This window comes from Oncorhynchus nerka, linkage group LG27, assembly GCF_034236695.1.
Source record: "Oncorhynchus nerka isolate Pitt River linkage group LG27, Oner_Uvic_2.0, whole genome shotgun sequence".
Lineage (NCBI taxonomy): Eukaryota > Metazoa > Chordata > Actinopteri > Salmoniformes > Salmonidae > Oncorhynchus > Oncorhynchus nerka.
In genome coordinates this window covers 30,314,128-30,327,633 of record NC_088422.1, presented here as the reverse complement: position 1 = coordinate 30,327,633, position 13,506 = coordinate 30,314,128, and the positions used below count along the sequence as shown (strand labels likewise).

General features: G+C 40.7%; 1 protein-coding gene and 1 pseudogene across 10 annotated transcripts; one reads left to right on the top strand and one right to left on the bottom strand.

Annotated features, from left to right (window-relative positions):
* Window positions 1-403: 403 nt before the first annotated feature.
* On the bottom strand, window positions 404-10,945 carry LOC115111561 (leucine-rich repeat transmembrane neuronal protein 4-like). Of its 10 annotated transcripts, none has more exons than XM_065011536.1 (11): window positions 10,853-10,945; window positions 10,151-10,491; window positions 10,003-10,036; window positions 9,119-9,511; window positions 8,949-9,020; window positions 8,690-8,826; window positions 8,433-8,558; window positions 8,196-8,341; window positions 7,637-8,017; window positions 7,437-7,549; window positions 404-3,536 (listed from the first exon to the last, which is right to left on the bottom strand). In XM_065011536.1, exons 10-11 carry the CDS (start codon window positions 7,483-7,485, stop codon window positions 1,918-1,920), a joined length of 1,668 nt encoding a protein of 555 aa, XP_064867608.1. In that variant the 5' UTR covers window positions 7,486-7,549; window positions 7,637-8,017; window positions 8,196-8,341; window positions 8,433-8,558; window positions 8,690-8,826; window positions 8,949-9,020; window positions 9,119-9,511; window positions 10,003-10,036; window positions 10,151-10,491; window positions 10,853-10,945; the 3' UTR covers window positions 404-1,917. The 10 variants fall into 10 exon arrangements, with proteins under 10 accessions (XP_064867608.1, XP_064867606.1, XP_064867609.1 ...); XM_065011534.1 differs by having other exon boundaries at window positions 8,450-8,558; XM_065011537.1 differs by having other exon boundaries at window positions 8,450-8,558; window positions 8,704-8,826.
* A 321-nt stretch (window positions 10,946-11,266) lies between these two features.
* Window positions 11,267-13,414, top strand: LOC115111562 (KH domain-containing, RNA-binding, signal transduction-associated protein 1-like; annotated as a pseudogene).
* Window positions 13,415-13,506: the final 92 nt, after the last annotated feature.

Below are 13,506 nucleotides of genomic sequence, written 5' to 3'. Positions count from 1 at the left end.
AGCAGACACAGCATGGAGGGAGCTGAATTAGGTGTCTGCCAGTAGGAGAGAAAAGAGGACAATCACAGAATGGTAATGGGGGGAGGGGGCATTTTGGCAAGTTACTCACTCTTACGGCTGCTTTATACAGTGCAGAGGACAGTATCTGCAATATGAATGGTCAGTCATATTAGTGTACTGTCATACAATGCCAACTTCAGTTGACAACCACTATGTCCATTTACGCTTGGTTTTGGATATTGACAGTATCTAATAATGTCAATGTCCCTACTTGTATAGCTATGCAACATACTACTGTAAATATACAAGGGATGATGGATAGTCATGTGAAAATGATAGAACTCCAATCTGTTATTCATATTCAATCTTCACAAAAATCACACCTGCTTTCCTATGAGTTTTTATTCAGCTGATTCAAAAACATGCTATTAATAAACAGCCATTTCCTGTACAACATCAATTGAGTGCATTGGCAAAAATCATAATGAGCCAGTCAATTGATGAAACTACTTCCATAGCTAGCCTTGATTTGGCCTGTACTACTTTGAAAGAGTGCTGTGCCATTTTTAGACCATATCAAGCTGCCTCATGGAAGTACGCGTCTTCCTTATAAGGATTATATTAGTCAAACATCACTTCTTTGTATGATATGTCATTGTATCTGTTTGGAAAGAAATAATGTTGAGGTACTTAAATATTCCCTTAAACATAAGACCTGTTAAAAGCATATGGTGATCAAGTGAATGCGATTAAGGGATTCTGCATCATGAAGCAAACAAAGGAACCCATACTTTTAAAAACCAGGAAGGAAAGCCTCTTAAAATGAAGCAGATATTTAGACAGAGTAAGATTCAGAGCCATATACAGTAGACTATGCTATAGTGCTCTGGAAACAATAAACAACCAAAAGGAGGGCAAACATCTGTCATGTGAAGTGTAAATCAAATCTAAATGGTAATGTATGTTTCCATAGTAGAGCCTAGATAGAAATCTGCCCTGTGAAGCCTAAATGCTATGTGATCAAAATCACCATGGCTGCATTTTTCATAGCCTTAGTGGGGTGTTATACCCCACACAGCCATGAAACATTTGTCCCAGGTGTTGGATCAGACAGGATAATCATGTAGATTTTTTATTGATTTATTGCAATTTTCATAGAAATGTAATTTTGTCATAAAATGGAAAGCTGTCTTGTTACACGTCATGGTGAAGTGCCCCAAAAGAAAGTCTACTAATGCTGTTGGACTTTTTGCTACATTGGTATAGTATGAAGATCAAAAACAGGAACATAATCTTGCAATTATGTTTCTGACACCCATTATTTAGTAACTACCATTCACAAGTTTAATGACAATTAAATTACACGGTGATCATATCATTTCATAAAATGAACAAAAGCTAAATATAAAAAAACTACACATAACATGTATGAGTTGCATTTATACAAGTACAATAAGATCTCAATATCATCCAAGGATAACAAAAGTGAAAAGCAGGGTCATTTGTAATCAACAGCAGATAACCGTAACAAATGTGTAGATATAAATGAGGTTTATACTCACAAACAGGATTAATATATTCAATCACTTTGTTCTAATGTGATAACGTTAATTTAAAACAACAGTAAGAACAGAGTCAAACAGAGGATGGATATTTAACTCAGTCTCCATTCGCTCAGAGAGGTTTACAGTGCATCCCTGTGGAAAACATTGACCTCTGACTCCCAAGCAGCTGTACAGTATGTTTATAGGATTGATAACGTTAATTTAAAACAACAGTAAGAACAGAGTCAAACAGAGGATGGATATTTAACTCAGTCTCCATTCGCTCAGAGAGGTTTACAGTGCATCCCTGTGGAAAACATTTACCTGACTCCCAAGCAGCTGGAGAGTGTGTTTTTAGGATGGAGTTGGCGGATCATACCTCACATTCTCTGGATCCTGAGATTGTGCAGGTGTAGGCCCTTGTCTCATTTACCAATGCATCCATGGTCTGAGAGTTTGTATAAGTCAAATAATACTCTTGTAATTGAGAGTTAAGGTTAAGCTTCTGCTTCCGGGCCTTTTTTCTGTGCTTGCGGTTGACTGAGTGCTGCTGCAGCTGCCTCATGCTATTGGGGTAGCGCTTCCATGAGACATAAATTACCAGCAGGATCAATGACACAGAGAGAAATAGGGCTACACTGCCTGCAATGATTTTATGGAAGGCCATATGCTCAAACTCTAGTTCTGGGAAAAATGATGAGGATTCTGGAGAGATTGAGGTCATGAGTATGGACTCCCTTGTGTCTTTTTCTGTCACAATGGGAGAGACAGGTTGTGGAGTGAGTCTTTGTACTGTTGATGCAGATATACCTTGGGTTGTTGTGGTCGTGGAAGGAGGAGGTGTGGTAGGCTTTTTGATGTCCACAACTGAGGCTGTGGTTTGCCTCATGATCATAGCTGTGGTTTGCTCTTCAACTGATATGTTCACACAGACTGTGTAGTTCCTCACTATGTCCATTACTCTGTCTCCCTGAACTGACTTGGGGCTGCTGCATATAATTTTGATGTCCTTTGAGCCTCTGAAGTTCTTCAGCCAGGTCACCAGGGGGCAGATGGTAGGGCTGCAGTCCCAGGCATTACCCACCAGGCTGATGGTGGTGAGGGAGACCCAGGCTGAAACCACATCCTGAGACATGTTGCTCAGCTTGTTGGATTCAAGATGGAGTATTTGTAAGTTTGGCATACACTGGAAAACAGCTGGGTCCAGGATCTGGATGTCATTTCCTGAGAGGTCTAATTTCTGCAGTGTATGCCAGATCCATGGCAGGCCCTGATTGACGGCTCGTATCCGGTTCCATTGCAAGTAGAGGACCTGTAGATTGCTAAGGCGTGGGAAAAGAAACAAATTAATCCTTGAAAATTGATTATGCTCCAGATGAAGCTCTTTCAACTTGAACAGCCCCAAGAAGGTGGTGCGGAATAGGGTGCGTAGGTGATTGTAACCCAGGTCCAGGAACTCCAGGCTGCGACACTCCAGAAAAGTCCGTACAGGTATACTGCTGAGACCATTGGACCGTAGGTGAAGGTTTTGGAGCTTACGCAGACCATAGAAATGACCTGGTTGCAAAGAGTGTAGCTGGTTGTAGGAAAAATCAAGATTGCGCAGGTTTGGTACAGCATTGAAAGCCTTATTGTGTAAAAGTGTGATCTTGTTGGAGCTAAGAATCAGTTCTTTGAGCCTACGCACGCCCTGAAAGGCTAAGCTATCTATAGCGGTGATGGAATTGTGGTCCAGGTAGAGCCAGATGAGCTGGTTGAGATGAGCGAATTGGTAAGGCAGCAGAGTCGCTAAGCGGTTGAAGCGCAGGGACAGACCCTGGCATCCAGTAGAGATGTTTTCTGGAATGTCTTGAAAAATGCCAGACTCGCAATAAACAATCTTTCCTTCGCAGCGACAACTTGCTGGGCACATTCTCTCCCCCTTGCTGAGCAGCAGAAGAAAAGACGTCAGGAGAAAAAGACATGACAGCCTCCTGTCCCAAACTCGGGAACCTGTAGAAGAGAAGAGATTGAGTGCATGGGGCTATCATAGCACATACACCCCCATTTCAATATGGTGCCATGTCACTGTGCAATGTCCATGACAAAGTGGATTGATTTTCAGACCGATTTTTTTTTTTTGCAGTGGCAAGTGACAATCCGGTAAAATATGGGTGATGGGTGTTTCTTTCTAAGCCAGAAATGCACAGCAGTAGATAACGGACTCTGAAGAACTTTCACATTTCGCATCGTATCAGCTCAAAATAATTACATTGTTTTCTCTTTAAATCTAACACAAATGGAACATGGCTAATTTATATGTAATGTACCAAATATAAAAAAGGAAAGGCATATTTATCAGTGACCAATCTATTTTTATTTTTTTACATCTGGATTAGAAATCCCTATATAATACATTTGCTGGTTGTACATTGACTAGGAAAAGCAAGCATCAACGAATGTCATGTAACAAATCTTCAAGCGCCATGTAACTTTAATGAAATAGATATATTTGTCATTTCATTTCGTTTCATTGGTGGTCACTTACTCATGGCGTTAGTAAAATAGCGGCAATCCTTTCAGCACCAGGGAACTGTCAAAATAATTCATTTAACTCCTTCCATTTGACACACGTCTGCTCTTCCACTAGAAAACTCAAATTATTGACTGAATTGTTTCACGAGTTTCAAGAGCGATGCTCACAAGTGTATATCACTGATGATAAGTACGGCATATTTTAAATCAGAATAAAAGACAACAAATAGCGTAAGTAATCTTCCCAACAGTTCAATATATCCGCGGAGGATCAATGAGACGAGGCATAATGCACTCCTCCCTAAATAGTCTGTTGGACTGGTATAGTGTCTTCTCCTGGACGCAGAAAAAAAGCGAATTACTGGCTATGCGCAATAAACAATTCCGTTTGAGCGTGTCTGATTGCACAACCAAGTGCAAATGCAACACCTTGCTCTCTCTCTCGCTCTCTACGCACACATGCACGCACATTCGCTAACACACACACAGAGAGACAGAGAGAATTCCGCTGTAAAAGAATCGGTAACATTCCAGTTAATTAAATAAATCCATACTGTGCATTATTTATTTATTCAACATACTCCGATTAAGAAAGATCTATATGTATTTACAAAAGCTACCTTATTAACGAGGAATTCAGGAGAAAGAAATGTAGTCTCCACAATCTGCCAGCTAACATGGGTGAAAAATCGAAAGACTAATATCGCTGTTGTATAGTAGGCCTACTGCCCACAGTATATATAAATAGCATCACAATAAAAGACTACACAATATTAGTGTCCCCCTCTTACTGTGCCAATCAAGGCCCTGATTGGTGAACCACTGACAGCACTTTGTCAGTTGGCAAGGTAAGGGACACTCACACAGAGTGCTTTCAATTTATTTGACACACACGATTACACTGTGCATGTTCATTTATACAGTAATTATTATTCAACAGTCCTCACCTGGGATTTGAACTCACAACCTCTTGGTTCACTGTACACCGATCTGCTATACCACCATGTCCATCTCAGGCATTGGTTAATCTGACTATTCTCATCAACAATTTAAGAGCTTTCTGTATAGTTGTCTAATGTTGGTGGTGCATGTTAACCTGTTTTAATGATACTACAATAACAAACACCTTAACCACTGTCCCAATAAGTGATATCTCTAGGACATGCTTATTGGGCCAGTGCAGTTAGGCCCTGTCCAGAAATAACCCTACGCCCATCTCCCTAGGCACTTGTATAGATCTGAAACAACTTGATAGGGGTAGCAATAGGGTAAACACACTTTGAAGTAAATCTCAGCTCTGTTAAAAGTACACTCAAGAAACACTTTTATTGATAATAGTGTCATTAAAACAGTTTAACGTTCCCCACCAACATTAGACAACTATACTGAAAGCCCTTAAATGTCTGATTAATCAAATCAATGATGAGAATAGTCAGATTAACCAATACCGGAAACGGACATGGTGGCGTAGAGGGAAGAACGAAGTATGTATGTATGTAAGTTGAAAACACTATGTTAAAATCACTGTGTGCATCCCTAACCTTGCCAGCAGACAAAGAGCTGTGACTGGATCAGTGGTTCACCAATTAAGGCCTTGATTGGCTCGGCAACAGTAACAAGGCGTGATGTGTTATGAAACCATTTTTTGGGAGAGTATTTCTTTGGGACCATCACGCCACATCCTGACAACTGATACACAATATGTTCCTGCAACGTTCCCATGAAACATGTCTAGAACAATATCTTACGTTCTGAGAACATGGCAACCATGTTCTGTGTATGTTTAGTGTGAAGTTGGACTATTCTAACACACAGAAAACTGGACACATTAGTTCTTGCAACGTTACCATCTAGAACATTGATATCTTATATTCTGGGAACATGTCAACCATGTTTGGTGGGATGTTGATGGAATTTTCTCATAACCCTCAGAAAACTGAAAACATGAATGTTCTCACAACGTAACCATGAAGCGTGTCTAGAACATGTGCAGTTCAGGTCAGCAATAACAGAGAGAACAATCTCTCCTAATATCTCAATGCATTTGGGAAATCAGTGCCGTTTATACTGATGACAGGATAAAAGGACATTTTGGCCTTCTGCGATTTCTTATCAGACATAAGATTAGATTTTAGTTTTTAAATCTCTAGCCACCACACGTCAGGACGGACATGATGGCACTATAATTTTGTAATGGGTCGTTGTTCACACAGTGGGTCATGTGAACTCTGCTACCAATGCTCAGCAGTGATTTTTAATTGATAATTTCATAATGAACTCCCCCCTCCAGGTGTCGCCCATCTTCCCCATTATCCCCAGTGTATTTATACCTGTGTTCTGTCTGTTGCCAGTTCGTCAAGCCTACTGTACCAGCGGTTTTCCCCTTGCTCCTGTCTTTATATAGTTCCTGTTTTGACCATTCTGCTTGCCGTTCTGTACCTTGTCACACCACCATGGATTATTGAACTCTGCCTGCTGTGACCCTGAGACTGCGTGCCGTTCTGTACCTTGTCACACCACCATGGATTATTGAACTCTGCCTGCTGTGACCCTGAGACTGCGTGCCATTCTGTACCTTATGGACTCTGATCTTTAACTAAAGCATTTACACGGAAGAAAATTATATATAAATGCAACATGCAACATTTTCAAAGATTGAATTAGTCATAAAAGGAAATCAGTAAATTGAAATACATTCATTAGTCCCTAATCTATGGATTTCACATGACAGGGATGTTAACAAAATTGTGCACAAGATTGTAGAGAATGAAGCTTTTTGTGAGTATGGAACATTTTTGGGATCTTTTATTTCAGCTCATGAAACATTGGACCAACCCTTTACATGTTGCGTTTGTTTTTTCAGTGTATTATTTAATTAAATATGTTTTATTGTCACATACACCAGATAGGTGCAGTGAAATGTGTTGTTTTAACACAGGAGCAAAGCTGTTTTACAGAATATTGCTTTCTGCAGTGATCTCATTTCAGCCTTGGCCACACATCCACATCATCTCCATTGCTCTTTGTGTACTATTTTGTTTTGTAAGAGCTTTTCCAGCTCTTGCAGTCTTTCCAACCCTTTCCCAACACAAATACTATCACAGGAAGGCAGAACATATAATAACATTCATTGCATATAAAAGCTACAACAACAAATACAATTTAGCCAATGCAGTTACAGGTGTAACGATCAAGCTATGTACGTCCTGAAGAACTGTGGTGCACCGTAGTTCACAACACATTTCACCCCATTGATGATAATGCCTCTGGCAGCAGCATCAGTGCTGGTCAAACTTGAACAGAACAAATATATATTATAATATATTTGGCAAAGAAAATAGAATGTTAAATTATCCTCAAACAGACACTCATACTCACAGTTGGATCTTTCCCTGTTCAAACTCCTTAAGGGTTCTCCTCCTGTCATTGGGAGTCGTGAGGAGAACTCAGCTGCCTGCACTCCACTAAAAAGCTGCACTAGCAGACACAGTCTGTTAGAGAGAACAGAGAGCAAATCATATGGCTGTGGACATCATCAAATAATGCATTAAGGAGAAGGCCAGGGAAGATTCACCAACCTCTGAGCGGATTCTCTGGAATTGGTGAAGCACAGAATGGGACTAAACTTCAGGCACAGTATGAAATTGAGGATGAGGAGGGGCTTCTTACTCAGAGTGCAGGGCACATAGTACTCTCCAAAAAAAGAGACCACAGTGACACATTGCTCTGGGATATAGGAGAAATAAAAAATCTATTGCAATAATATTTTGGTAAAGAACTGTCAGGCCCTGGGGGAAGTTGAACCTCTCTTGAGACTTAGGGTGGGGTCGTTGACTGACTATGGACCGAGCTGAAGAGTCTGGGCTGATGCAGGCCTAGTTGCTGCAACTTCTCTGGATTCTGAGTCAGTGTGGCTGAGAATAGGAGCTTCCGTTAGAGGCATCCGAGGTGTTGACAAGCTGCCACAAATAAAAAGCAGAAATGTTTAAATCACCGAAATGCATATATCCGAGAATGTGTGAAAGCACACAATCCATAGGTGTAGTACAGTTTGTATTCTCTAACAAACAAACCACATAGTTGCCGGTCCTGAATTTCCAGTACTGTCTGAAAGAATCCTGAGAAGTGAGGTCTTACCTCGCTGCAGTGATAAGTGCAGGCTCTGTCCTCTTGAAGATCTAGACTGCTTCAGAACCCCTCTTGGATCTGTAAACTGCCTTGGTCACCTGACTGAGCCAAGACTTGTGCATGCTGTCAATCATCCGGTCTGCCTCATCAATGATCTGAGAGAAGGATTTATAATGAGAACATCATGAATACTTTATTTAAATACTGTTAGTCATAACATCCATGCAAATAAAATGGACACTGTACTTGTATTAGTGACCCACAAGGAAGCGGAGGTGTTCCAAACTGAAACCATCAATTTTATTGATGTGATCAACCAGTCTCCCAGGGGTTGTGACAACAATGTCTGCCAAACTGTGGCTTGTTCCACCTCTGTAAAAATAGCAAAAGGTATCTCTTTCAGACTGATTCTCTTTAAAATCATGGTGTCATTTATGCACAAAGGACTATTTTGAGTGAAAGGAAACTCTAAGCTTAAACAAATAGAATAATTTAATATCTACCAAGGAAGAAAGACCTTGATGTGTCTTGACTGGGTTTCAGAGAGCGATGCCTGCTCTGTGGCAAAAAACGTTTGACCAGCGATTATAACCACTTTCAAGCTGGTGCCCTCCGCATATGAACTGAATACTTTGCAAACCTGTTTGAGGAAAAACATTTTTTCCCGCCAACTCCATCCAACGTTTTTCAGTGGATGTGAGCTAACCAAAAACAATCACAAGTTATCTCCATCATGGAGATTGAAGGTTTGACCCTAGTTACCTGCTGTGCAAGCTCTTTGGTGGGCAACACTGTCAAAACCCGGATGTCACATAAACCTCGCTCCATCAGTGCCTAAAACGACATGAGAACATCAAACTGATTACCTTCTATCTAATGAAAGAAAACACACCTTCCATATTTTTTTTTATGGCTGATGGTTTAATTCATACCTGAATAACAGGTATAACGAATGCCAGTCTTGCCACTCCCCGTTGGTGCTGACACACAAATGTTTCTGGGTTTGTAGCCCCTCTTCCAATCAACAGACCATGAGACATTCTCTAAAATGACTGGGATGACCTCTACATGTACTGCACAGTGGACACAATAGAATTTGAGTACTCCCCCCCCCCCCCCCCCATATTATGACAGCAAAACAGATTTGAACTTCTACTCCTTCATGCCTGCTAACCTGGAAAGAGGTGCTGAATTCCATTGCCCTCCAATTTGCGTTGCAGTCTAGTACAAATTCCTGGGACATCACTGATGGGGACTAGGTTGCTTGTAATATCTCTCTGGATCACAACTGGCTCAGTAAGCCACTGGGGCGGGACTCTTTGTACCTAACATGAAATACATACAATTGTATCTAAAGATAAATATTGACATATTACTAGCTCAAAACATTTTAATCTGCTATATGACAAGTGAATCTGTGGGTGATGAGGATTTCAGATAACACCCCCCCCCCCCCCCCCCAATATTATGTTTTTTTTAATAATAAATGTTCGAAATATGCTTTCTAAGTAGTTCATGACCCTAGGATGGCAACACATAAATTATAAGTGATTTCAATGGGTCTTTTTAAATTTATACTGTTCAATCCAAATTCAAACAAATATAAGTTTCAGCATTTTCATACATTTCCTGCACTTTTATTACCATTTCGTCCACAAATCGAATTGCACCGAATCGTTTCAAACTAAAAGTATTGTATCGTAGCCCATGTATCTAGATGCGTATTGAATTGTGCTTGTAGGGAGAGATGCACATCTCTAGTACAATTTCCACTACAAGTTATATCAATGTGATGCACTTAACCAAAATACGGTACCTTTTGAATAATCTTTTTCTCAAAATCATCCCATCTAAGACCAAGGAGAGAAGCAAAGACAAAATAAAAAATACAAATATAAAAATGTATTCTTATGAATGTTATACTATTTCAAATGTAAATGTGTGACAAAATGATAGATACAGACCTTTGTCTTCTGTTAGTTGTATATTTTTTTGTAGCATTTTTCTTCTTTGCATGCATTATCACCCTTGGAAAGTTCTTCAGGGTCAGGTGGAGACATGTTGGTTTACTTGCTCTTTCCTCTTCTTTGAGTGTTTTGTCTCCTCAAGGTTGTCTCCCTTGTTTTTTATTTTCTTCTTCGCAGAGGTGTCCCTGTCATTCTGAACTATTGTTTTTGAATTGTGTTCCCCTTGACATGCCAAGTTCTGTTGCTCCTCGACTTTGGCCTTCCTCTGAATCTTAGCCAACAATACTTTGGATCGAGACTCGTTGCTAGAGCCATCACCTTCCTTATCTCCAATGTATCTATGAAAAGCATAATTGTCATTGTAGTTCGTTTTAGGTCCTTACTTTATTTAACGTTACTGTACACTTTATAAACACACGTATTACTAAATTAATCCAGGAGGTTGCTAGCCATCACACAACAAACACAAACAGTGAACATACATATTAATAAGTAACATAGCTATTGTTCAAATGTTGAAACGGGATACAACAAAAAGATGTGGGGAAACTTCATGTAGCTCTATTAGCCTATCCACGGATGGCTAGCTGGAAATTAAGTCAGGAGTCTACAATATCACAATGCATTTTTCAAACAGTTCACTATGTCAACTATTAAGAGTCGATACAATTTAGATCTCAGCGTTTGCTTTGCTTTTACCAAAGATATTAGCCACAGTTCTCTCTGCATTTACACACATGTATTTTCCTGTTGACAGACGCTTTAAAACGACGTTGGTCGCTTTTTGATGCGAAAACAGAAGGCTTGACCACTTAAAAAATATAAAGGGAAATGTTGTCTTCCTATCTTGTGAGTAAGTAAAGCTATTCTAATTATCCTCTTTGTTAATAGATATATTGTTCATATTTTGCTTAGTGATAACAATATTTATATATTTCAAAAATGCAGTGAACGCGTTATAAAACAAGCAGCTTTTTCTTTAAGACCCCTTCCACCCTGTAACGTGCAGCCTTCCAAATGATGACGCAGTCCAATGAAAAACAAAGGATGAGACAGTGCGCTAATTTGATTCTACAAACCGTAATCATCCACAACGCGCTCTCTTTTAGGGGTGAAATACGGATAACGTGTAGCTAGTTACCGGAGAATATTACGTTCGAAAACATAGCTGAGAACATCAAGCGGGTCAACTTTATAAAGTAGGTTGTTTTGGGACGCTCCCGACCGACTGGAAACCAAGTAAACGAAAACGTTACAGAACGTGAGCCACATGAGTTCTGACGCTAAGCCCGAACCTAAAAAAGCCAAAATGGAGAATGAAAGCAAGTATCTCCCTGAGCTTCTGGCAGAAAAAGACCGTCTGGATTCTTTATTCACACATGCAATAAAACTTATATCTACAGAGATAGAAAGGAGAGACAAAGAAAGAGACAGAAAGAGAAACTTACCTGGGCCTATTTACCACAAAGAACATCAAGGTCAAGGAACGTGTACTCATTCCAGTCAAACAGTAACCAAGGTTAAACTTTGTTGGTAAGATTTTTGGACCCCAGGGGAACACAATCAAGCGCCTCCAGGAGGAAACTGGAGCCAAGATCTCAGTATTGGGCAAAGGTTCCATGAGGGACAAGGTGAAGGAGGAAGAGCTGAGAAAGGGTGGTGAGCCCAAATATGCTCATCTGGGCATGGAACTGCATGTCTTCATAGAGGTGTTTGCTCCTATACCTGAGGCATACCTGCGCATGGCTCACGCCATGGACGAGGTCAAGAAGTTCCTCATCCCTCAGGACACCATGGATGGTATATGCCAGGATCAGTTCATGGAGATTGGCTACCTGAATGGCGGTCAAGATTCACAATCCAGGGGACGAGGGGGCCCTCCAGGCAGGGGCAGGGGAGCACCCCCACCCAACTCAGTAGGAGCCAGGGGGCGAGGAATGCTACCTCGTGGAGGAGCCCCTCGTGGAGGCACTCAAAGTGGTGGCGCTTCCCGATGAGCACCTCCCAGTGGTGTGTCGGCCAGAGAGGCTCCAGCTGGTCGGGGTGGACCCCCCTCTCCACCTGCTAGAAGAGGCACTACACCCCGTTCCAGACCACCCACCCCAGGGACACCAAGGATGCTACCATCCCCAGCCCACTCCCACCAGCAGCACCACCACCCAAGGCTGAGGCCTACAATGAATATCCTGCCTATGAAGAAAGCTACGCTGAGCCTGCATATGAAGGTTATGACAACTATTACAGTCAACAACCTCCACAAGCGGACACAGAGTACTATGACTACGGACATGGAGAGGCTCAGGAGGCTTATGAACCCTATGCCCAGGATGATTGGGAGGGCTAATGGTCCTCCACTGGAGGCAAAACCCCTCCAGTGAGGCAGGATAAGAGGGGGGCCTACAGAAAGCATCCATAAGGAAGATACTGAACTGTCTCTGGTAGAGGGTTGCCATGGCAACTGTCTCCCATTGTAACTCACTTAACTATCCAAAGTAATTTCCCTAAATGTTTTTCTTTTAAATTTCTGTAGTTTTGTTTTTTAATGATTTGAGAGCAGGACAACGATGTATGGAATCGAGTGGGCGTAGCAAGCAAATGCAAGGATTTGGATAATACGTTTTCATTCAATGTTTGTTTCCACTGCATTAATATCTAAGTTAATGGTTACTTAGAGAAACGTGATACCTTGTATAGTGTTAAATTTTATTTTTTAAGGTTTGTTTCAGTTTGTCTTGAAATTATTTGTGGCAGTTGCAGTCTCATTTAGGCTGCATTTCTAACGTATTTTTAGCTAAAACTTGATTAATGACGTCAATGTAACATCAGCAACTAGTCTAAGAATATATGGGGAAGAACCAAAATGATTTTCTAGACATCATTTTTGCAGCAACTAACATTCCCTATAGAGGCATAGATTTTTATAGGGTTTTGAAATCTAGCCTTATTAGACACTGAGACAACTTTGGTCTACATTTTATTGGGCTGACTTTGATAGAAATGCTGATAAATTGCTGACTTTGTTTGAGTGGTCCTACAAGAATTTGGACATGGTCCTCACATGGTCTTCATGTAAGGGAAAACTGCAGCCATCTCAATATTATATGCATACACTTATTAAGAACGTTTTGTATATTGCTCTCTAAAGTTGTGCCGTCTCCAAAATGCATAGTGCTACGTAAGTGTGTACTCTTGCCTAAATAGGATACGAAATATATCCCAAAAATGTTTTTCTGCAGTGCGTTGTATCAATAAAAGCCTTTTTTTTTATCACACAAAAAAAAAGACTGCGCTAATTTTCCATCAGCTTTTGAGGCTAGCCAGAAAGCTAACGTTATTCATCAAGTGAAGGGTAT

Bases quoted from the DNA above. Each gene is read 5' to 3' on its own strand.
- LOC115111561 (XM_065011536.1), bottom strand. From the start codon at position 7,485: ATGACAGGAGGAGAACCCTTAAGGAGTTTGAACAGGGAAAGATCCAAC. The intron at 3,537-7,436 runs GTGAGTATGAGT...TCTCTTCTACAG, and splicing joins GAACAGGGAAAGATCCAACT to GTTCCCGAGTTTGGGACAGG.